The sequence below is a fragment of the Eimeria necatrix genome, genomic scaffold, assembly GCF_000499385.1.
Source record: "Eimeria necatrix Houghton genomic scaffold, Enh_scaff152, whole genome shotgun sequence".
Lineage (NCBI taxonomy): Eukaryota > Apicomplexa > Conoidasida > Eucoccidiorida > Eimeriidae > Eimeria > Eimeria necatrix.
The window spans coordinates 46,291-69,719 of NW_013654978.1; the positions used below are offsets into that span (position 1 = coordinate 46,291).

Consider the following 23,429-nt stretch of genomic DNA (forward strand, 5'->3'; position numbering starts at 1 on the left):
ACAGCCACACGCTGTCTGTTGCTGCTGCTTTGCGCGTTTTCAGGTTGGAGGGTTCTCTGCGTTCCTGCGGGCTTTTCACTACAGTGCCGCATGCAACGTTGCGGTGTGTGCACTGTTGGCTACTCGGGTGTGCTCCTGCTGCAATCCGATGGCTGTGCAGCAGCAGCAGCAGCCGGACCAGCAGCAGATGCATCAGCCGCAGCAGCAGCAGCAGCAGGCTGAGACAGAAGCCTTCGAGGCGATCAAGCCGTGCACGCATCTCACAATACGGAAGATGCTTCCAGTATCCCTGTTTGCTGCAATCGTTCCAAGCCAAGACCCGAAGCAGCAGCAGCAGCAGCAGCAGGAGGCAGAGGAACGCCAGGCAGTCTTCATCCAGTGGGTCGAGGAAGCAGCAGCACACATTGCTGCTGACTGCCTCTCAATTTCCCAGCTGGTCTATTTGCGGAACGTCGCAGCTCGCCAACTGCAAAGCTGCCTCACCTATTTGGACAGGGTCACTTCCTGGAAGCGCTGCATGAACTCTGCGTTCACGGCGCAGGCTGTGAGGTGGGCTGTGGCTCTCGCTGCTGCCGCAGCTGCTGCTGCTGTCAGTGCTTCTGCTGCTGCTACTGCTGTCTGTGCTGCTGCTGCTGCTGTCAGTGCTGCTGCTGCTACTAGGAAGGCGATGGCGTCCCACTGTTACTGCCGCTGCCGGTGCCGTGGAGGTGGGGCTAGCGAAGTTCTTTGCTGCGTGCATTGACTGTCCTTTAGAGAGCTGCTGCTGCTTTTGCTGCTGCAGGTACTACCCGAGGCCCTCTTACTTCGAGCCTATGGAGGATGACGGGCAGCAGATAACTGCTCCGGCAGCGGCGGGAGAGGCCACGGCCCCACTTCCCGGCGGTTTCATTGGGGCGGGAGTCGACCTTGATCTGGGCAGCAGTAACAGCAACAGCGGCAGCAGCAGCAGCAGCATCAAGGAGGAGAGCAGCAGCAGCAGCAGCAGCAGCAGCAAGCTGATGACATACTCAACGTCGCTGGAGACGCTGAGCGTGGCGTACTCGGAGCTGCACTACTTGTGCTGGGCAGACCGCGGGCAGCTATCATCCGTGTGGACTTCAGCGGGAGCTGCTGCTGCCGGCGAGACTGAGGAGCAGCAGCAGAAGCAGCAGCGGCTGCAGGAGCTGCTGCTGCAGATCATCGTGCACCCAGACATTGCCTGCATAGATGCTGTGGGAATGCTCCGAAGTGTCGGCTGCGAGGCAGCAGCACACACTTATGTCTGGTGGGTCTTTGTGGCTCGCTGTGGGGCCCCGCTAACGGAGCGCCAGGTGCTGCAGCACTTTCCTCTGCACAAGCATTCAGCAGCAGCTCCGGCGCCGGACGCGGCGCCTGCCAGCCCTGCTGCTCTGCCTGGGAACCCTGGCGAAGCCATCGGAGCAGCAGCACTGGAGCCTCTTGCTGCTACTGCACGCGGCCGCGGGAGCGCCTCGGCAGGCGCAGCCAAGCGGGCGGGCAGCCGCCGCAGGGGGCAGCAGCAGCAGCAGCAGCAACTGCAGCAGCAGCAAGCTGGCGCCCCAGTGGGAGCCCTCGGCAAGGAGTCCGAGGACTGCAGCGACGAAGCCTCTCGGCAGCTGCACGTCCTCATTGCTCCTTCGCTGCAAAGAACAATTCTGTTCTTTCCCCGCATCTTCTTCCACCTTCTGGATACTCAGGTAATGGTTTTGTGCCTGGGGCTTGCTGCTGAGGGCTTGGGCTAGGGGTGCGACACAGTTTGCTTTTGCCGTCGCCGGCTGCAGCAGCAGCTGCAGCAGCAGCTGCAGCAGCAGATGCGTGCGTGTTTTTGCTGCCTTTCAGACGCCTCAGCGCCGGCAGCAGCTTCGAAGAGTCTACGCACACACTGTGGAGGCCGTGGGCACAGCGCAGCAGCAACGGATGATGGTGCCGGGTGGCGGGTCTGCTGCAGCAGCAGCTGCTGCTGCAGCGGCGGCAGCTGCTGCAGCAATCCAGCAGCAGCAACAACAGCAGCTGCTGTTGCTGCACCAGCAAGTGGAACAGCTCGTGGAGATGGGCTTTTCCCGCGCTGACGCGCGAAGGGCAATTGAGTCCTCAGGTGGAAGAGGTGTCGAGGCTGCAATGGACTTTCTGCTGGACATGCAGAGGCGGGATGTTGCTTCCGGGGAAGAGCAGCAGCAGCAAGACAGCAGCACAGGCGGCACCCCCCGTGGGGACGAGGCAGCTGCTGCAGCGCCTGCCGCGCCGGCTGCTCCCCCAGAGGCCAGCCCGGCAGCAGCAGAGCAGCAAGACAGCAGTAGCAGCAGCAGCGCTGGCAACCCAGGTGGAGACTCAGCCCCAACCGAGCCAGCAGCAGCACCTCCGGCAGAGGCCCAAGCCGCGGAAGCTCCAGCAGAAGCACCAGCAACGCCAACTGCCCCTCCTTCAGCTGCAGCCACTGCAGCAGCAGAAGCTTCTGAAGCTTCTCGATCAAACGCAGCAGCAGCAGCAGCAGGGGCTGGGGCTTCAGACGGAAGCCGCGCAGTGTCGCCGTTGGCTGCAGCAGCAGAGACTTTGTATGGGGCCATCCACGCGACTCCGCCCCAGCAGCTGCCCTCGGGTGTCATGCGTGCTGCACTTAGTGCAGCAAGTGCTGCTGCTGTTGCTTTGCCTCTGTCGCAGCCCTCGCTGCAGCTGGCTGGGGACGGAGAAATCAGGTGGACTTGTGGGCTGCTGCGCGACCAGCTGCAGCAAGAAGCAGTCTGGGGAACGCCGCCGCAGCCCCTGCTGCAGGCGCTGCTCAGCATTGCCAGCAGCAACAGCGAACTGGCAACCAGGCACATGCAGGAATCCAGCAGCAGCAGCAGCAGCAGCAACACTTGTACCGTTGGCGCGTCGACAGCAGCCTTGGTGAATGCGTTCACTGCGGTAACGGGCCAGCCGGAAACTCAAGAGCCATGGATGGACCAGCAGCAACAGCAGCAGCAGCAGCAGCAGCAGGAAGAGCAGCCGCATCAGCAGCAGCAGCAGCAGAACGCGGAGGCGGCGAAGCCGCACGAGCCCACAGAACTCGAGTTGCTGCTACGGTACGCAGACGAGGAAATGGGGCGCCAGCTTCCACCACAGCAGCAGCAGCAAGACAAAGCGATCGACGAGCCGCAGCAGGAGCAGCGGCAGCAACGCGACGTGAAGCGGCCGCCGCAGCTGCAGCGGGTGCTGCACGGGCACTTCAGCGACGCCTTTGCCCTTTCGCTTGGGGCTTTGCTGCGGCACAGGCTGCTTGAAGATCTCATTTCGAGTGCATGCGTTTCTCCATTAGGAGTCCCGGGTCTTTGTGAGGTCTTTTTGAAGCTAATCTGCTCATCCTGCGACCTGCGGCCGCAGCCGCTGCAGCAGCAGCAGCAGCAGCAGCAAAAAGAAGGGGCCGCAGACGCAGAAACTGCAGCACAGGGAGAGGCCGCTGCTTCCGCTGGAGCCGAGGAAGACGGGGGTCAGATGGCAGCTCCCCCAACCGAGCAGCTTTACCCGTGGGAGGCGGAGAGCAGCAGCAGCAGCAGCAGCAACAACAGGGGCACGCGGCAGCTGACCTCTGTGGAGAAGAACACTGCTGCTGCAGTGTATATGCTCGTGCTCAGACTGGCATACCTGCGTGCTGCTTTGCAGCACCTAGTGAAGGCAGACCCGACTCTAATGGGGTGCAGGGTGCCCTCAGCAGCAGTTGCTGCGGGTACAGGAGCAGCAGCAGCAGCAGCACGCCAGAGCGACCTTCAACGGGCAATGGGAGTCCACGTCTGCATGCGTGCCCAGCAACAGCTGTACTGCTGCAGCTTTTTCATGGCGCACTTGCTGCACCGGCGTTTCTGTTGGAAAAGCATGCTGCAGCAGTGTGCAGAGGCAGCAGCAGCGGCGTGTGAGCCAGGCAGCGCAGCAGCAGCGGCGGCCGCTGCTGCTGCAGCACATCCCATGTCCCTCTTCTCCTCCCTCATCTGCACCTACGCCTCTGCAAACGTCCATACTGCTTCAGCAGCAGCAGCAGCAGGGCAGCCGTTGCTGACGGATGTGAAGGGATGGTTCCAATATCCCGAGATGCTGGATTCGTGCGAAGCCGGAGCAGCGGCAGCAGCAGCAGGAACAGTGAAGGCCTCCACACTGCTGCCGCTACCGGGCTGGTGCCTCCTGAGCTATCCACCCACAGGCACCATGGCCATTCAGGAGCTGCGTGTTGCTGCTGCAGTGCCCAAGTACGGTTTGCTGCGACTGATTCCAGTGGACGGCGTGGAGGCGCAGAGAGAGCAGCTGCAGCAGCAGCAGCAAGGCGCAGCAGCAGCAGCTGGTACTATCATCACCGACCGCCCATCGGGCCTCAATGCACCTGCTGCCTCGTATCTTGCGGCCTTCGTCTTGCCTTCTCTGCTGTGTATGGAAGAAATGATGCACATGTATCTGCTGCAGGACACAGCAGCAGCACACGATGCGCAGCAGCATGAGACTGGCACCAGCAGCAGCACTGGCAGCAGCTGTAGCAACGCGGGATCGGATTCCCTTACCTCTGCAATGGGGGCCTCCATTGTGGCCGCCAACAACAGCAGCAGCAGTAGCGGCAGCAGCAGCAGTTTAGCACAGCCTGCTCTCACGGGCAGTAGCCAGCGAGGGGTAACGCCCTCAAGAGCCACCCGTTCTGCGCTTGGCAGCACCAGCAGCACCAGCAACGGCAGCGACAGCAGCAACAGCAGCAGGAACGAGGCGGCACCAGGAGGGGCAGCTGGCGATGTGGGGTTCGATGAGCTGCTGCGGTCATTCACTGCAGCAGAGCAGCGGCAAGTGGTTGCTTCTTGCCTAGACTTGCTGCTGGTGTTCCCTGCAGCAGATGGCGACACAGTGCTGGCGATGCTGCAGCTGCTGCGGCGGCTTACCTCGATTTACAGCAACGCCTTGATGCTGCTGCTGCACCAGCCGAAGGGCCGCTACCGGGCGGCCCCCGTGGCTAGTCAGCAGCAGCAGCTGCCGGTGCAGCACCACCACCACCAGCACCACCACCACCAGCAGCAGCAGCTGCAGCAGCCCCTGGGCTGGGGCCTGGGCGTGCTGCTGCGGCTGCCGCGGACTGCAAGCTGCAGCGGGCTGGTCTCTTTGCTGTGCGCCATAATAACAAATGTCCTCGAGGAGCCTTCTCTCATTGCGGCATGCGTGGAGAGGGGCTTGCGAGTGGCTTTTGCTGCTAGCAGCAGAATGGCTCACCAGACACACCTCAGAGTACGCTGAGTGCAAGCCCGGCTCCACCTGCAGCAGGTTTTCCTGCTGCTGCTGCTGCTGCTGCTGTGGTTTCGATCCTGGGCTGTGTCGATGCTGCGGCTGTAGTTTGTGCTGCAGCAGCAGGTGGGGTTGGGGTCTAGTTGCGTGTTTCTCTTGGCGTGCCAGTTACCACACTTCGGTGCAACTTTGCTGCTGCTGCTGCTGCTGCTGTGCTCGTGCAGGTCCACGGGAACTCTCCTACGGAAGAAACGCCTGCGCCGTTGCTGCCTGTCGAGTCTGTGCTAAAGTCTTTGGGGCCGCTGCTGTCGCGGAACCCTTCTTTGGTGGAGCAAGTGCTGAGTTACTGCTGCAGCATCCACAGGCAGGTGCTGCAGCCGGAAGACCCGCAGCAGCAGCAACAGCAAAAGCAGCAACAAGAAGGGCAGGAGGGCGCAGAAGGAGGGCTCCCTGAGGGCACTTCAGCGCCTGCAGCAAACAGCCAAGAACAAGCCTCAGACACATCAGCTGTAGCTGCCAGCACCCGCACGGGAAGTGCAGCAGCTGACGACGGCTGCAGCACGGCAGCAATGGCCGAAGACACGGCGGCCACAGCAGCAGGCGCCCAAGAAGATGTGAGCGGCAGCAGCAGCAACAGCAACAGCAACAGCAGCAACGACACCAGCAGCATTGTGCCGCGCCAGTTTTATCCCAGCAGCATTTTCGTAGGCCCCAAGGCAGGCTATCTCTTCGGCAGGGGCTCCAAAGGTTTGGGGTATTATTACTGCAGCAGCAAAAGCGGTGACAGCAGCAGCAATGTCAACGGAAGCAGCGCAACTGATGGGCGCACGTGGTGCTGCAGCGACAAGTCCTTCCAGGAAGTTTTGCTGCTGGGATGGCTGACGGAGGAGAAGCGGCAGCAGCAGCAGCAGCAGCAGCCACAGCAGCAACAGCTGCAGCGCCGAGTGCGGCGGCTGCTACAGGCTGCAACAAAGCCTCCAGTTGTGGGTCCAGTGGTCCTCTCAGTGCTTTTGGATCACTTGGTGCTGCTGCTCAGCGTGCATGCATGGACAGTTCCTGCGCCGCTGCCGAAGCCGGCGCAGCAGGAAGAGCAGCAGCAGCAGCAGCAGCAGCGGGAGTGGCGGCAGATGTGGGAAGTGGAAAAAGGCCTGCATTCACATACACAAAAGCCAGTGTTTCCCTTCATTGTCACTGCTGATCGTCTTCTTTACATTTTGACGCAGCTTGTGTCTCTTTTCCCCCACATGCTGCCGCTGCTGCTTAAGCCCATTTCACTGGCGTTTCCCGCTGCACTGTCCCATGCACAGGACAGCAGCAGCAGCAGCAGCAGCAGCGCAGCAGCCGCTGCCGTGCAGGTGAGTGGCCGCAGTGCTGGGCGGACGAGGCTGAAACAGCAGCAGGGGCAGCAGCAGGCAAATGGAGTCAAAATGGAGATAGCTGCTGGCCCGAAGCAGCAGCAGCAGCAGCATCTGCTGCACCTCGAGCCCAGACTGTACATGAAGGAGCCGTTTCCTTGGCCGTTTGTCTCCTCTTGCCCCGAGTTGCTGCGGTGCTGCGGCAGCGACGTGCGGCTGCTGCTGCAGCACGGGACCAAAGACCAGCAGCAGCAACAGCACCAGAGCTGCGGGGGTCCACCGCGCATGTCTGTTGTTGACGTCTTGGTGCACGAAGTGCTGCCGCGGTTGCTGTCAATCTCTCTTGCGGGGACCTCGCAGGCTTCCAGCCAGCAGCTGCAGCAGCAGCTGCAGCAGCAGCAGCAGCAACAACGAAAAGCAGCAGCTGGGATGCTGCAGCAGTTTTCCAATCTGCTGGCAGCCATGGGAAGCAGCAACGCGGAGATGCGCCTTGTGCTGATTCGCCACGTGGTGACTTTGCTGCGGGTGGCCAGGGGGCGCGCAGCAGCAGCAGCAGCAACAGCAGGAGACCTCAGCAGCAGCAGCAATAGCATGACTGCAGAGGCATTGGAGGCACTAAAGGGCAAGGACCTCTTGGACATTAGTGTGGTTTCTGTTCTGGCGGGGCTGCTTCAGCGGCTGCTGGCAGCAACTCCTCCTGTGCTGCCTGCACATGCGCAGCAGCAAAATTCCAAAGTGCCAGCAGCAGCAGCTGACGCAACAGCTGGCTGTTCAGACACCACACGGCCACCTAATAACCCGCGGCCAGATGGAGACGGCGGGGATGTGGGCGGCGCGGACTGTCCGGGAAGCGCTCAGCAGGAACAGCAAAGCAGCAGCAGCTGCAGCAACAGCAGCAGCAGCAACAGCAACAGCAGCAGCAGCGGCGGCGGCGCTAGCGGCAGCAGCAGCGGGAACAGCGGCACTAGCAGCAGCGGGAACAGCGGCACCAGCAGCAGCGCAAGCCGCACGCGAAGCAGCGGGGCCGCGCAAGGCACAGCCAGCAGCAGCAGCAGCAGCAGCAGCAGCGCCAGCAATGGCGGCGACGACGGAGACGATGGGGAGCGACCCAACAGCAAGAACTCGGGCCGCCCTTCAGACCTGCTGGAGGGCACAGACCTGCAGCAGCAGCAAACAGCTCGAGCTGTTCAATGCCTGTCTCCTAAGGAGCAGCGGCAGCTGCGGGAGCTGCTCGCTGGGCTGCTGCTGCAGCTGAGTCTGCAGGCTGAAGACAGCCACGCTGTGGCGACGAGCATCATAAGGTGCCTGCTGCATCTCACATCTCCTCCAGCTGCGCAGCTGCCAGGGCTAGAGACGGGCAAGCAGCAGCAGCAGCAGCAGCAGCACAGCGGCACGGGGCGCGTGTCTCCCCCTGGAAGCATGGGCAGCGGCGGCGACCCTGCTGCTGCAGCAGCTGCAGCAGCTGCAGCAGATGCTGCAGAGGGAGAGGAAGAGGAGAGCGATGAGGGCGACGAAGACGATGCAGACCTCGACGAAATGGACGAAGACGAGGAGGGGGACCTCGAGCTGGTGCTGGAGGAGGACAGCAGCAGCAGCAGCAGCAGCAGCAGCAGCAGCGAGCTGGAGGACGACGACGAGCAGCAGCAGCAAGAGGACGGAGAGGCCACGGCTGCGGCCCGCGACGCGCTCGCCGCCGGGGAGGCCGACGAAGCCGAAGGCGGAAGCTTGTCTGCTGCTGCTGCTGCTGCGGAGGAAGCAGCAGCAGCAGCAGACGCAGACAACGACCACGAACCTGAGGACGATGAAGAAGACGATGATGAAGACAATGACGATGATGATGAAGATGGCTTTGCGGAACTTTCTGTCTTAGATGGCCTCGGCGATGAAGACGACGAGGAGTCGCAGGATGACGAGGAATACGGAGGTGAGTAGCAGCAGCAAGCTTTGCCCCAGTAGCAGCTAGTTGCTGCCTGTGCAGCACGAGCAGCTAGGTGCTCCCGCTGCAGCAACAGCAGCTAGTTCACAGCAGAAGAAGAGGTAGTTGCTGCATCTGCAGGAGCAGCAGGGTAGTTGCAGCCTCAGCAGCAAGAGCAGCAGGCAGTTGCTGCCTGTGCAGCAGCAACAGCTAGAGGGCCTTTTAGCCGCTAGCTGCAGCCTGCGCAGCAGGAGGAGCAGCGAGTTGTTGCCGCTGCCAGCTGCGCAGCAGTGGGAGCAGCCGCGCTGGGCGCGGGTTCCGCTGCAGCAGCAGCAGCAGCTGCTGCTGCACCAGCCGCTGCTGACTGCGCAGCAGCGGAGAGTGGCGTGGGCGTGCAGAGAACAGCGAAGACGAAGAGAGCGAGGGGGCTGTGGCGGGCCGCGGGGCCTTCCTGGGCTCCGGGCGGCTGCCCCACGAAATCGACTTGGAGTCCGAGGGGGGGCGGGCGCTGCAGCTGGCCGGCGAAGACGGCCAGCTGCTGGGCCACGCGGAGGGCCCGGAGGGTCTCGACGAAGACGAAGATGAAGACGAAGACGAAGACGACGAAGACGACGATGACGACGCCCCCAGAATCCGGGTGAGGCCCAGCGACGCAGCAGCAGCAGCAGCAGCAGCGGCGCACCGCGGGACCCTGCAGCAGCTCGCAGCAGCCGCGACGCGCTCAGCCTCGCGCTGCAGCAAAACAGCTGCAGCGCGGGGACACCTGCAGCAGCCTCGGGGCTCCGGGGCTCTGGCCCAGCCCTGCAGCAAAAGGGATCCAGGTTTAGTGTTTGCTGTAGAACGCTGGGGGGCGCTGTGGGTATGGGGCTTAGGGTTTAGGGCTTAGGGTTTAGGGCTTAGGGTTTAGGGTTTAGGGTGTGGGGTTTGGGTTCTTCTCGGCCTCAGGAACGGGGCGAAATAGACTATCTTGCGGGGCCTGAAGAGGAAGACTTGGATGGCGCAGACATTGTGGATGGGCTGCACCCCTTGGGCTCGGGGGCCTCCCAGGGGCCCCTGCTGGCCCACGCCTTTCTTGAAGAAACAGTTGTGCCCAGAGACCCTCCCCCTCCGCCGCCTGCAGCGCAGGGGCCTGCTGCTCCGGCTGGTGGCGCAGCACAGCAGCAGCAGGACCCGCCTCCGCCTGCTGCTGCTGCTCCTGCTGCTGGCGCAGCGGCAGGAGCTGCTTCGGCCTCCGGCCCACGCGACGGCGCCCCCATGGAGGCGGACGAGCAGCAAAACCCGCAGCAGCAGCAGCAGCAGCAGCCGGCTGGCAGCAGCGCAGTCGATCCCTCAGCAGCTGGAGCGGTGGGGGGGGAGAACCTTGAGCAGCAGCAGCTGCAGCAGCAGGGCACTTCGTTGTCTTCTTCGGCTCCCGCAAGCAGCGCGGCAGCAGCCCCTGCTGCTGCAGCCACAGGCGCGTCAGGCCTCGCGGCCCAAGCAGCAGGAGCAGCAGCAGGAGCCCAGGGGGCTGCGACCCAGCGGCGCGGCCACCGCGGCACCGGCAGCAGCAGCCACAGCAGCAGCAGCAGCAGCGGGGTGCGCTCGCGGGGCACCAGCGGGCCCTGGAGAGCAGCAGGCGAGGGCCGGGGAGGCCGCAACGCCTTCGCGGGATTAGACCGGGGGGTTTTGGGTTTGCTGGAGGACGAGGAGGACGAGCTGGAGAGCGAGTCTCAGGAGGAAGCAGCAGCAGCAGCTCCTGCTGCTGCTGCTGTGACGGCGGAGTCCGTCAACATCATTAGCTCGGCGCTGCAGCGAGAGCCACGAGGGGCCTTCAGGCTGCAGAAACACTTCGGGGGCCTCGCGGGGGCTGATGATGCTGCAGTGATTCGTTCAGTGCTGCAGGAAGCAGAGGAGAGGGGCATAACTATAGCGCCTTTGACTTCGGGCCACACGGGGGGAGGCTCGCGGCGGGCGGGGGCAGCAGCAGCAGCAGCGCCCGCAGCAGCAGCAGCAGCAGCAGCAGGCATCAACGGCGACGACCTCATGGGGCAGGCCCCACAGTCCCCCCCTGATGCTGATCTGCTGCCCCCCTCGGAGCACCCGCTGTTTCTGCAGTGCCCGAGGCCTTCTCCTGCGGCTGTGAGTCACCACCACAGCAGCAGCAGCAGCAACAGCAATCCGTTTGCGCTCTTCAGCAGCAACGGGGGAAGCAACGTCATCACCACTGCAGGAGCAGCAAACCTCGGTGACAGGCTGCTCGACACTCTCTTCGAAGACATCGCAGGGGGGCTCTTCCGCCCTGCTGCTGCGCGCCGCCACGGGCAGCAGCCACGCGTGCTGCAGCAGCAGCTGCAGCAGATTCGCCAGAGCCGCGAGCAGGAAGCTGCAGCAGCCGCTGCAGTGGCTGCGGCTGCCGCCGGCGGAAGGCAGCAGCAGCAGCCCGTCGGCGACATGAGCTCAGCCGTCTCCGTACCAACATCAGCAGCAGCAACTATGGCAGCAGCAGCAACAGCAGCGCAACACATGCTCTCCACTTTCGTAGTCGACAGACTGGGCACACGGAACATCAACCGTATCGAAGTTGACCCAGCGCCTCTGCAAGCTTGCCCTTCCCCGCAGACATCGGCTCCAGCTGAAGCAGCAGCAGCAGGAGCAGAAGCAGCTGCAGCGCCGGCAGATGGCGCAGCAGCAACAGCAGCAGCAGCAGAGGGAACTCCCTCAACAGTTGTACAGGCGGAGGGCGTGACGCCTCATACTGCAGAAGACGCAGCAGCAGAACGCCCTGCGGCTTCCGCAGACGGCGAGGCGATAGTTTTGGACCAGCCTGCAGAGGGCTCGGCAGCAGCAGCAGCAACAGAAGCAGCAGCAGTGGAGACTTCAGCGACAGAAGAGACCCCATTGACGCAGCAGCTGCAGCAACAGCAACAGGAACAGCAGCAGCAGCAGCAGGAGCAACAGCAGCAGCAGCAAGGCTCGCAGAGTCAGTCGCCCACACCGAACACTGCGGCAACCTCCGCCACAGGGCCTCCTGCTGCCAACTCAGCTGTTGCTGCAGCGCAACGTGAGGCAGCAGAAGGAACGGCAGATGCAGCACCTGCTGAGCCGGAACCAGCAGCAGCAGCAGCAGCGCCAGCAGCAACAGCGGCACCAGCAGCAGCAGCCGCTGATGGAGACTCTATGGACGTGGATACTGGGGATGCGACTCAGCGTGCCACGAGCAGCAGCAGCAGCAGCAACGACAGCGGCAACAACAGCAGCAGCAACAACGATAGCAGCGACAACGACAGGAGCAGCAGAGAGCCACCTCTGGCTTCGCTTGCATGCGCTCTGGGGCTGACTGAGGCCTCGCTGCTGGAAGCAGCAGGAGTGGATCCCTCTTTCTTGGAAGCTTTGCCTGCAGATTTGAGGCAGGAGATACTGCAGCAGCAGCTGCGGCTGCTGACGATAGAGGCGGTGGAGATGCGCAGAGCAGCAGCGCGACCTGCTGCTGCAGCACCCGCAGCAGCAGCAGCCGGCTCAGAGGGGGCAGCAGCAGCAGCTACCGGCGCTGGCCCCGACCAGCCACCCGCAGCAGCAGGAGGTACAGCTTCCGACACCACACAGGCAACTCCAGCAGCAGCTGCTGCTTCCCCTGCTGCTCAGGCTCCGGGCGACGGAGCGCAGCAGCAAGGCGCGGGCGTGGAAGCAGCGGCGCCGGCGTCAGCAGCAGGCAGCGAGCCAGCAGCAGCAGCAGCAGCGAACGCCGAAGGCGCAGCAGCAGCAGCAGCAGCAGAAGAGCTGCGGCCGCGGCTGCGGGACCTCCCCGTGGACCTGCTGAATGCCTTGCCCGCAGCAGTTCGCCAGGCAGCTGTGGCTGGCTGCCGCGACCGGGACAGCGTGGAAGAAGGAGCAGCAGCTCCAGGAGCTGATGTTGACAATGCAACTTTTCTTGCAACTTTGGAGCCAGCTTTGCGGCAGGAAGTGCTGCTGACTGCAGACGCGCTGGTGCTGGAGGCTCTGCCGCGGGAGCTGCAGGTGGAAGCGGCTTTGCTGCGGGAGCGGGCGATGCAGCGGCAGCAGCAGCGGCAGCAGCAGCAGCAAAGGGCCGCAGCAGCAGCAGCGGCTGCTGCGGCCAACATCAGCGCCGGCGCTGCGGGGGGTGCCCCCCCTCCAGGGGACCGCCCGGGGCGCGGCAGCCGGGGCACTTCCTCGGGGCCCGGGGGGGCCTCCGTGTCGGGGGGCCCCTCGCTGCCTGCTGCCTTTGTGGATGCCTCTCTGGCCCTATTTGGGGGCTTCGAAGGCCGCTGGGGCCCCCTGGGGGGCCCCCACAGCAGCACGGGGGCCCGCCTGCTGGGCATGCCCGCCTCTTCTCTGCTGCCCCGCAGCATTCGGCTGGGGCTGCGGGAGGCCCTGCTGGATGATGCTGTCTTTTCGCGGGAAGGGGAGGGGCCCCGGGGTGCTGCAGCAGGAGGCGACGCAGCAGCTTCTCTAATAGCTGCGCGGGGCATGCTGCAGTCCTCAGCTGCAGCGCGCAGCGCGGCAGCAGGCGGGCCTGCTTCCGGAGCAGCAGCAGCAGCAGCTGCTGCTCGGGGACCGGTGTTCGCCGGAGTGCCCGAGGAGCTGCTGCTGCTGCCCAGCGAGCGGCTGCTGAGGGCCCCCGCTGCACTCTCTGCGCCTCCTGGCCTCACGGGCTTCTCAGGACTTTCGGGACTTGTTGCTTTTCCAAACAGAACAGGAGGCGGAACCCGATTTAGGGTTTCCCAGGGGGCTGGTGGTTTGGGGGGTTCTTTGGGGTCCGCTGCAGAGGCCGCAGGAGGGGCTTTCCGGCAGATTGACTTTCTCTCGCTGCTGCTGAACGGCGGTGCTGCTGCTGTTGCGACCAACGGAGCAGCAGCAGCAGCTCCCCAGGCGCTCTCTGAAGACCTCTGGGTCGGGTTCCTCACTGCAGCAGCAGGGGGAGGAGGGGGGCCCCACGGGGGCCCCTGGAGCGGCGGCGGGGGGCCCCCAGGGGGCCCCCACAGGGGCCCCGGCCGCGGAAGTGGCGGCGCCAACGGGGTCCCTCCCTTCGATTCTTCTCCCCTGAGCATTCCGGGGCTTATGGGAGTTTGCCGCGTCTTGTTTTTGTCGCGAGGAGTCAACAAACGCCTTCTTTTCTTGCTGCTGGCATCTCTTGCTGCCTCGCATGCAGAGACGCGAGATGTGCTGCTGCTGCTGCTGGTCTACATCTGCTGGGTAGCTATTCCTGAGTGCTACACCACGCTGCGGCCCTCTTATCCTGGCCGGGACACGCTGAAGCTGCTGGGTCTGCCGCCAGTGCCGGTGCTGTTGCCACCAGAGGGGTCGCAGCAGCAGCAGCAGCAGCAACAGCAGCAGCAGCAGCAGGGCGGATTCCAGTGCGAACGCTTCGCCATGGGAGGCGCTGCAGCTGAACGCGTTCTTGAGCAGCTGCGCAGCCTGCTGACTGTGCTGCCGCAGGCAGCAGCAACATTTTGCACCAAGATGCCGCACCCGCGGTCTCTTACTTTCCAAGACCTCCTTAAAGTGCAGCAGCGCAGACACAACGCCAGCAGCAGCAGCAGCAGCAGCAGCAGTCACCACTCGCCGCAGCAGCAGCAGGGAGAGGCAAAGAGCGAGGGAGCCCCACTGGCTGCAACGGCGCAGCGAACGGAACAGCAGCAGCAGCAGCCCCAGCAGCAGCACCACCACCAGGAAGGCGCAGCAGAAGGCGGAGAAGATCTAGCCCACGAACTCCGCCGCAAAAAGAAGCGCAGGGAACCCTGCAGCAGCACGGGCACCAGCAAGGACGAAGGAGCAGCAGCAAGCGTGGTGCAGCAGCAGAGTGAGCCCTTAGAGGAGCCCGTGGACGGCGAGTATCTGATCAATGTTCTGATGGTGGGTCGAGTCTGCGGCTGCTGCTTCTTCTCTGCTGCTGCTGTCACTGCTGCTGTTGCTGCTGCTGCCTCTGTTTTGCTTCTGTTTTAGCGTACTTCATGTGGACAGCAGCAGCACAATGGCCTGTGCTCTCTTGTGCTAACTGTTGCAGCAACTGACAGCCACTTCGCTCTTCCAGACTTCGCCGCGCCACATGGCTCATCTCCTTGCTGCGATACACTTGCTGGTAAGCGGTTCGGCGAGCAGCAGCAGCAGCAGCAACAGCAGCAGCCGCAGCAGGCCGCCGAGCAGGTCGTCTGCGCCTGCATCGAGCAGTAGAGCTCAGTCGACAGACAGCCAGGGCCAGGCCAGCAGCAGCAGCAGCTCCAGCGCTGCAGCACCAGGCAGCAGCAGCAGCGCCAGCGCTGCGGTTCCAAGCAGCGGCAGCAGTACTGCTGCTGGGGTGCCGGGCAGCGGCAGCGCGAACTCCGCAGAGCCAGCTGTTGAAGAGATTGTCCCCGACAACGCACTCAGCAGCAGCAGCAGCAGCAGCAGCAGCAATAGCAGCAGCAGCAGCAGCGCTCAGGAAAGCATGCAGGAGCGCATGCTTCGCGTGGTGACCCCTGAGGCCGTAGAGTGCATCTGCGGGCTGCTGTGCTCTCCCCACGTTGCTGCTGCTTGGTCCCAGGTTGTGGGGTTTTCGGCGCAGCAGCGGGAGGCGCAGCTGCAGCAGCTGGCAGTTGTGGCGAAGATCGTGGGGTGTCTGTACACCTCAGCGCAGCACCGCGGGTGGGTCGACGAGGCCCTGCGGCGCAACTGCGACGCCCTCAGCGATGTGCTATCCCAGGAACTTGCTGCTTTATCCAGGACTTTGAACGAAGCAGCGCAGCAGCAGCAGCAGCTGCAGGTTCACGACGACCTCTGGGCCCGCAGAGAGGCCTTGGAGCCCCACTTCGCTGCCTTCTACAGGCTCTGCGGCACCCTCAACGAGGTGTACACTCACCTCCAGCAGCAGCAGCAGCAGCAGCTGCAGCAGCAGCAGGCTAAGTCGCCCGATGCTGCAGCAGGAACCGCCCCTGAAGAACAAGCCGGGGCCGCATCAGCTACAACACCACAAGCAGCAGCAGCACCCGCAGTGGCAGGAGCCGCTGCAAATCAGGTCCCGCTTCCTGCTGCTTCCTTGAATGCAGACATCGACTTGTCAAGTGCACCTGAGGCGCCAGCGGCAGCAGCATCACCTCCAGCTGCGGCAGCAGCAGGTGCAGCAGCAGCAGCAAATGCAGACGAAGGCAGCACAGCGGTAGTTCCCGCTCTTGTTCGGTTCAGGGCTTTCTTTGACGCCTCCAAAGTCCACAAGATTTGGGAGGGTTTAGAAGATGTTCTCTCAGCTGTGGGGGCTGCTTATCCGGCCCTGAGTGCAGAGGCAGCAGCAACGCAGCATAGACACCGCACGCAGCAGGCAGCAGCAGCAGCAGCAGCAGCAGAAGCAACGGCAGCTAGCGGCGCGGCAGCAGCGGGCAGTGCCGGCACCGGCTCTGGAGCAGCTGCAGCAGGAGAGTCGCGGGCTGGGGAAGCTGCCGGCGCGGAAGCTGCTGCTGACGGCGCAGCAGCAGCAGCAGCAGCAGAAGACGGCGAAGGGGCTGTGGTGGAGGAGCGCGAAGCAGCAGCAGCAGGCTCGCGCGAGCTTGCAGCGCCGCTGGTGCTGGCGCAGCTGCTGCCACTATTTGAGGCCTTCCTGCAAGTGCAGCAGCTGTCAATAGCAGCAGACTTGGGTTTGAAGGATGTCTCAATGCTGCAGGAGCTGGATCTGTTTGCTGCTGCGGCGGAGCGGGAGCGCAGCATCGCGGACCGCGCTGCTGCAGCAGTTGCTGCTGCAGTGGACCCCCGCACGGGCATCCCAGATGCAGCAGCAGCACAGGCAGCTTGCTGCAGAGCCAGCGAGGAGCTGCTGCAGTGCGAAAAGCAAGAAGAAGACGGAGGAGGCTTCGGAGTCAGCAGCCGCAGACACTTGGCTCTTTGCTGCTTCTGCGAGCGGCATGTTCTTTGCTTCAACGCGCTGCTGAAGCAAAACCCAAGCCTGCTGTCGGGCCCCTTCTCTCCTTTGCTGCGGCTGACTCCCATGATGCTTTCTTTCGAAAACAAAAGACATTATTTCCGACAAAAGATCAAAGAGATCAGACACGCAAGCAGGGCAGACCACGTGCGCCTCTCCGTCAGAAGGCAGCATGTCTTCACGGACTCTTACCACCAAATCCGGATTCGTTCAGGTCAGCAGCTCGCGCCCGTTTGCTGCAGCAGCACAGGCAGCAGCAGCGCCACAAGCAGCAGCAGCAGCAGTTCTGTTCGGTCCAGCGAAAACAGCATGTAGGCGATAGAGACAGAGGCAGGCAGCTAGCTGTGTTTCGCGTTTCCGTGCTGTCAAAGTCTTGCTGCCGGTGAAGCTGCTGCTGCTGTTGCTGCTGCTGCTGCTGCTGCAGGGGAGGAGATGAAGGGAAAGTTGAACGTGGTGTTCCACGGAGAGGAGGGGCTGGACGGGGGCGGCCTCACCCGCGAGTGGTTTGGGCTGTTGGCGCGGGACATGTTCAATCCGAATTATGCGTTGTTTACGCGCGAAGGCGCCAAGAGCGAATTCAACCAGCCAAACCCTCTTTCTGCCATTAACCCAGAGCACTTGTACTATTTCAAGTTCATAGGCAGAGTCATCGGTGAGGACTCACGCGGGCAAACGCTGCAGAAGCAGCTTAGCCGTTCCGGCTGCTTGCTTCCAGTCGCGTAGTCGAGGGTTTAGCGTTCACGCGATGGTTTAGGGTTTAGAGGAGTGCTTGTTTTCAACGTCTTAATTCGGGGTTTAGGGTTTGTCGGGAGGGTGTAGGGTTTAAAAGAGTGTTTAGTGCGTGCTGTCAGTGTCTCAGTCGAGGGTAGAGGGCGGACGGGAGGGTTCAGGGTTTAGAGGAGAGGGCCTAGTGTTCTCGGGAGCGCTTAGGGTTTGCAGGAGGGTTTGCTATTTACGGGGAGGCTCAACATCTACAGAAGGGTTTAGGGTTTAGGGTTAACGTTAGTATGGTTAGGGGCTTAGGGTTTAGGGTTTTGGCGGCTCCTGGGGCTGTCTGTGCGTAGGCAAGGCGCTGTTTGACGGGCACTACTTGCCGGCTTACTTCTGCCGGTCATTCTACAAACACATGCTGAACAAAAAGTGCTCTATGCGGGACGCGGAGTCGCTGGACCCCTCGCTGTACTCGAACTTGCAAAAGATTCTGGAGTATCCGCTCGAGGACTTGGCGCTCACCGATCTCACCTTCAGCGTCGAGACAGATGAATTTGGAAAACACAAAGTTAATGATCTGCTGCCGGGCGGCCGCCATGTGCCCGTCACAGACGCCAACAAGGCGCTGTATGTGCAGCTCATGTGCCAGCGAAAGATTGCAGGCGGCATTCAGAAGCAGCTCGAGGCATTCCTCAGCGGCTTCCACGAACTTATTCCCCCTTCGCTTATCTCCATTTTCGATGATAAGGTAACAATAGCGAAAGTTCCGGGTCCTGCTGGTGCAGGCTGTGCTTTGGCTGCAGCTATAGTGTTGCTGTCGCTGTTGCTGGGGTTGTGCTGCTGCGGCTGCACTGCTGCTGCTGCTGGTGATGGGGCTGTGGGTAGAAGGCCTTTTTTAGTCTTTGCGAGTGTAGCGTTTTGCTTGTTGCCATTCTTTTGAATCTCGGTCTCAGTCAGTCTGCTGCTTCGTGCTCACCCTGCTGATTCTTTTCGCGTTTGTTCAGGAATTGGAGTTGCTGTTGTCAGGCTTGCCGACAATTAACGTAGCAGACTTGCAGGAGAACACCGAATACGTGAACTACCTACCCACCGAGCAGCCGATACTTTGGTTCTGGGAGGTAAGCACTACTGGCACAAGCCGCAGACACAGACCAGGAAAGCGGCAAAACCGACACACAAATCACTTTATCAAGATCGACAAAACAAAAGCCCACAAAGCACGTAAAAGCAAACTTGACGGGATTTTCGTGAAGTTGGAAAGCCAACAAAAATAGGAAAACAGATAACTGGAACAGAGGCGGCCAGATGGAACGAACACGAAGCAGCGCGAAGCTGCTTCTCCTGTAGATATTGGGCTTTCAACAAAAGTCCTTCTCTTTATTTTTCAACTGGGCATCTAAGTAGAGCTGCTAACCTTAGCTAGCTAGGCAGCTAGCTAGCCAGCTAGCTTGTTTACTTGCTGCGGTGGTTCATGTTCAGATAATGGAGGAGTTCGACACTCCCCAAAAGGCGGCCTTCCTTCAGTTCGTCACAGGCACTTCCCGCGTGCCCATTGGCGGATTCAGAAATCTTGTGGGGATGAGGGGCCCCCAGAAGTTTTCGATTCAGAAGTGAGCTGAGCTAGAACTGCAAAGAGGAGGCCTGTGGGGGGTTTTGCAAGTTGAATGTTTGTGTTCGGGGGCCTTGCCTTTCGTTTGAGTGGCTTGTAGGCCACGTCGCATTTGTATTTTTGTTGTTTTTGTCTTGTTTTCATGTTTAATTATCTTTTTTTGTTCTGTGGGATGAACTGACTTTGGTTTTCATGCCGGTTGTCTTCCGCACGGCTGTGAGCAGCGCTGGGGTTCGTTGGCTGTGCGGAGTTTGCGTGTGTTATTTTGTTTTGACTAATTTGAGATTTTTAATTTTTTAATTGTAGCGAGTCCTGAATTCCCTCTTTATTTATTTCTTCGTTTCAGGGCGTACGGCGAGAACAGGCTGCCCTCGGCGCACACATGTTTCAACCAGTTGGACTTGCCCGCGTACACTTCGAAGGCAATTCTGAAGAAAAAGCTTTTGCTTGCCATTACGGAAGGCAGAGAGGGCTTTGGATTTGTCTAGAGTTTTACGCGGGCAGCTGCGGAGCTGGGCAGCTGCCATTTTTTAGCCTTGCTATCTCGGTTTTCCTCTGTTTTTTTCCCAAGAACTTACACTTTGTTTTCCTTTGGCGGCCGTCTCGGCAGGCGGGAGAAATAGATGTCTAGAGACACGAAACGGGACATAGAAAAAGCTTAAAAATGTTGTTCTTTTATCCCGTCTTTGTTGCACACACACGCCTTGCCCAGGCACACAGCCAGTAAAGCTGCTAACCAAAGATGTAGACTGAGACATAACGGCATGGGCTATAAAAACGCAGGCCTGACACGAACACAAGTTTAAAGCAGCTCTGGGGGTGCAGATTTTAGTTGAGATGGAGACCAAATAGTTTAGACAGAAGCTCTTTGAGAAGCATGGGGTGTCTTGCGTCTCGAGACGAAGCAGACACGAGGGGCGTGCATGCGCTTCCCCCGTGTTGCAGTAAAATCTGCCACCCGCAGCAAAACCCGCAGTGAGTCTGCAGGAAATTCGAAGACAGGCGAGCCGAGGTTTGGCTCTGCTGCAGCGGTTCTGCCTGCTTTGTTCTGAAGGCGTGCAGCCCCCTGCGGGCTCTGGGCTGCCGATCTCAGTGCTGCAGCGCGTCTAAAAGACTCAATTTATTGTTTGCTGCGTGCACGTGGCTGTTATTTATTGGATGGGGGTCTTTGTTTCTATTTTTGCGAAGCTGGCTGGACAATCTGGCTGCAGCGAGCGTCCCGGTGCAGTGGCGCCGCTGCTGCGCACGTTTTGCTGGAAAGCTCCAGCAAATGGCTCTGCTGGCGTCTCAAATGCTTCAATATAAGTGTGCACTGCGTTGCAAAGCGCAGAGAATTCCTTATAAGCCCGCGTCTCTGGAATCTAAGAGCGACGTGCCTGCACGGCCACGCTAACTGCGCACAGATCCCGGCTGCCCGCCTTCCCCGGGGCCCTCCAGGCACTCTAAAGGCCTTATGAACAGACCCAGTTTTCTGGCGAAGACATAAAGTGCTTCCTGGGGCCCTTAGGCAGCATGCACTGTGTAGGGGCCCCCCGGGGCTCGGGTGGGTGAAGGCACAGCGGGACACACTAAGCACTCAATCTGGGGGGACAGGGGGGCCCCTGGGGGCCCCTGTGGAGGCCCGGGGGCCCTTTATGAACGTTTTAATTACAAATTCGGGGCATGTAGGAGACAGGATACTCCCGAGAGCTGCTGTTTCACCCGAGGTGTTGCTGTGCGCACAGGCTGAGGGGTGGTAAGGGCAGCGCTGCGTTGCGGCGCGGGCAGTGTTACTCGGTGTTTGTTTGTTATTTTGGGTTATTGAATGAAAATAAGAATTTAGTTCTTGAAATAAAACGGAAAAGGGGGAATAACGCGGACCCCTGCTGCTGCGCCGCCGTGCTTGCCGCTGTGCCAGGAACTCACCAGGCCACCGCCGTTTGCTGTGTTGCTGCTGCTGCTCTCGGCGCTGCAAGGGCTTAAGTCTTCTGTTTAAATGGTTAAAACCAAAAGGTGTGTTTAGGCGTAATTGTTTATTGTTTAATTTGAGTTTGGGGTTTCAGTAAAGAGTCATTTCGCCGTTTTTTGCGGCGAAGACCCGCTCAGAATGCGCACGCGCCGGCAGAGGGATGAAAAGGCATGCACGGTGCAGCTGCCGTTTCTCTAGCTTTACGTGCTGCTGAAACTGTTGCAAACTTATTAATAATTAGTTTTAATCCGTACAGTGTGCTGCGGTCTCTGCTCCACGGCCAGCCCCCGACCTGCCCCCGATCCTTGCCTGAGGACGGGCAGCAGCAGCTCGGGGAGCAGCGGTTGCTGCGGCTGCTGCTGCTGCTGCTGCTGCTGCTGCTGCTGCGCCTCGAATCAATATCGGTGTCTCTTTTATCTGATTCCATGCTGCATCTCAAGGCATGATCGACTGGCTTTTCGGTCAGGGGCGAGTAGTCCGCCACGGCTTCAGCAGCAGGAGCAGCAGCAGCAACGGGAGCAGCAGCAGGAGCAGCAGGAGCAGCAAGAGGCTGTGGTGCGGTGTACATACACCCCAGGCTTGGGTTTCTTCTCAAACCCATCTGTAGCTTTTTTATCTCACTCATTATTCATCTTCGGTGCCGCAGTTCCGTTGCTGCGGAAGCCAAGGATCTTCTGAGGGCAGCACCTGCTGCTGCTGCTGCTGCTGTTGCCGTTGCTGCTGCTGCTGCAGCAAGAAAGCAGCAGCTGACGCAGCAGCAGCACCAGAAGCTGCATGGACATCCAAACTAACTGAAGAAGGATGCGTAACAAACTTACAGAGACGGCGCGGGGCCACAGGGACTCGCTGAGGGAAACACACGGAGGCCTCACTGCAGCAGCAGCAGCAGCAGCAGCAGCAGCAGATGCGACAAGGCACGCAGCAGGAGGCCCTAGCGGGCCCCAATGCTCCTGCAGCCATTTCAGCCAAAATTAACACTATGAATGCTCAGCAGCTGACTCAGCAGCACCTGCTGCAGCAGCAGGCGCTGCAGCAGCAACTCTTGTTGCAGCGCCAGCAGCAGCAGCAACAACAACTTATTGTGCAGCAGCACCATCAGCGGCTGCAGCAGCAGCACGCTTTGCACCGCCAACAGCAGCTCATGCTTGCGCAAGCCCAGGGTGTGCATCCTTCGGCGCAGGCTGCTGCGCTGCTGGCACTGCAGCAGCAGCAGCAGCAGCAGCAACAGGCAGTCTCGACAGCAGCAGCATTTGCAGCTGCCAGCCTTGGCGGTGGGAATGGGGCCGCAGCGGCAGCAGCAGCAGCTGCAGCGGCGCGCGCCCGCGCTGCTATGGACACGGCAATGCAGCAGCAGCTGCAGGAGCAGCTGGTTAGGCTGCAGCAGCAGCGGGAGCACCAGTTCCTTGAGCAGCAGCAGCAGCAGATGCTGCAGCAGCACCGGCAGCAGCATCAGCAAACAACAGATGCATGGCGCCTGTTCGCTGGCGCTGGAGGGAGAGCCGCAGGTGAGGCTCCGCGCTGCTGCTGCTGCTGCTGCTGCTGCTGCTGCTGCTGCTGTCACTCAGTCCCCTAATTGCAGCAGCAGGGTCTTCTGTTCGGCCTATTGCGTTAAAGAAACAGATGCAGCAGCAGCGGAAGCAGCAGCACTTGCTGCTGCTGCTGCTGCGTCTCGCTGTTGTTGCTTTTGGAGCTGCTGCGGGAGTGCAGTTTGTTCGTTGCTGTTGCTGCTGTTGACGCAGTGCTGCTGTTGCTGCTGCTGCTGGGTCTGTAAATATGTGGTTTTTGCTGCACCGAGGTACCCCGTTGCTGCTGCTGCTGCTACTGCTGCTGCTGCTGCTGCTGCTCCTTTGTGCAGCTCTCAGCTTTGCGGCGCATCAGCAGACGGCGGTTGCGCAGCGGCAGCAGCAAGCAGCAGCTGCTGCTGCTGCCATGAGCGATGGTGCAGCAACAAAGCTTACTGGAGCACCAGCAGCAGCAGCAAGCATGCCTTTAGACGTGACAGCAGTCCCTGCTGCGCCTGCAGAAGTTCAAGAAGCAAATGCAGCAGCAACGACGACAGCAGCAGCAGCAGCAGCAGCAGCAGCAGCAGCAGCAGGCGGCCGCGAGCCAATTGCGCCATGTGGAGCGCCCGTTGCGGCGACACCCGTGGTGCCGACAGCAGCAGCAGCAGCAGCAGTGATGCCTGCAGCAGCACCACCAACAATTATGCCAGCAGCAGCAGCAGCAGCAGCATCAGCAGCAGTTGGGCCCGCAGTAGCGCCTGCAGCAGCAGCACCCGCGCCAGCTGCAGCTGTGGCAGCACCCGCAGCGGCGGCGGTGCCCGAGGCCGCAGCAGCAGCAGCAGCAGCAGCAGCAGCAGCCACGCCGGCGGCGGCGCCTGCTGCAGCAGCCCAAGGGCCGCGCTGCAGCAGCAGCAGCTCGCGCAGCCGCAGCAACAGAACAGCAGCAGCAAAAGGTGGCGGTGCTGCTTGCGGGCGGCGTGTGGGGCGGCCTGTGCGCAAGGGCCACGGGTCTTCGGGCGTATCTGTAGCAGCAAGGGATGCAGAAGCAGCAGCAGCAGCAGCAGCAGCAGCAGCAGCAGGCATTGACAAGGAAACACCCACGGAGACGATCCCGCAGCCCCGAAGGATCCCAGCGGATGCCTTCAGAGTGCCCACTGTGCCAGACGAAGATTACTTCTCCACAGTTCCGGGCTGCTACTACCACTTTGGTCTGCTGCTGCTGCTGCTGCTGCTGCTGCTGCTGCTGCTGCTGCTGCTGCTGCTGCTGCTGCTGCTGCTGCTGCT

The 23,429-nt window shown here is 61.3% G+C and overlaps 2 protein-coding genes across 2 annotated transcripts; both read left to right on the forward strand.

Annotated features, from left to right (window-relative positions):
• Positions 1-148: 148 nt before the first annotated feature.
• ENH_00016530 (UBA/TS-N domain-containing protein, putative) lies at positions 149-19,183 on the forward strand (the record flags this gene model as incomplete). Its single annotated transcript, XM_013584397.1, has 12 exons — positions 149-549; positions 782-1,694; positions 1,837-5,226; positions 5,448-8,502; positions 8,892-9,130; positions 9,439-14,343; positions 14,495-16,589; positions 16,800-17,027; positions 17,440-17,834; positions 18,091-18,204; positions 18,566-18,696; positions 19,042-19,183. 12 exons carry the CDS (start codon positions 149-151, stop codon positions 19,181-19,183), a joined length of 16,008 nt encoding a protein of 5,335 aa, XP_013439851.1.
• A 2,439-nt stretch (positions 19,184-21,622) lies between these two features.
• On the forward strand, positions 21,623-23,353 carry ENH_00016540 (hypothetical protein; the record flags this gene model as incomplete). The annotated part of the gene is made up of 2 exons (XM_013584398.1): positions 21,623-22,148; positions 22,499-23,353. Coding segments are annotated over 2 exons (1,381 nt in total), but the record flags the coding sequence as incomplete, so codon positions are not given.
• Between the last annotated feature and the right edge of the window lie 76 nt (positions 23,354-23,429).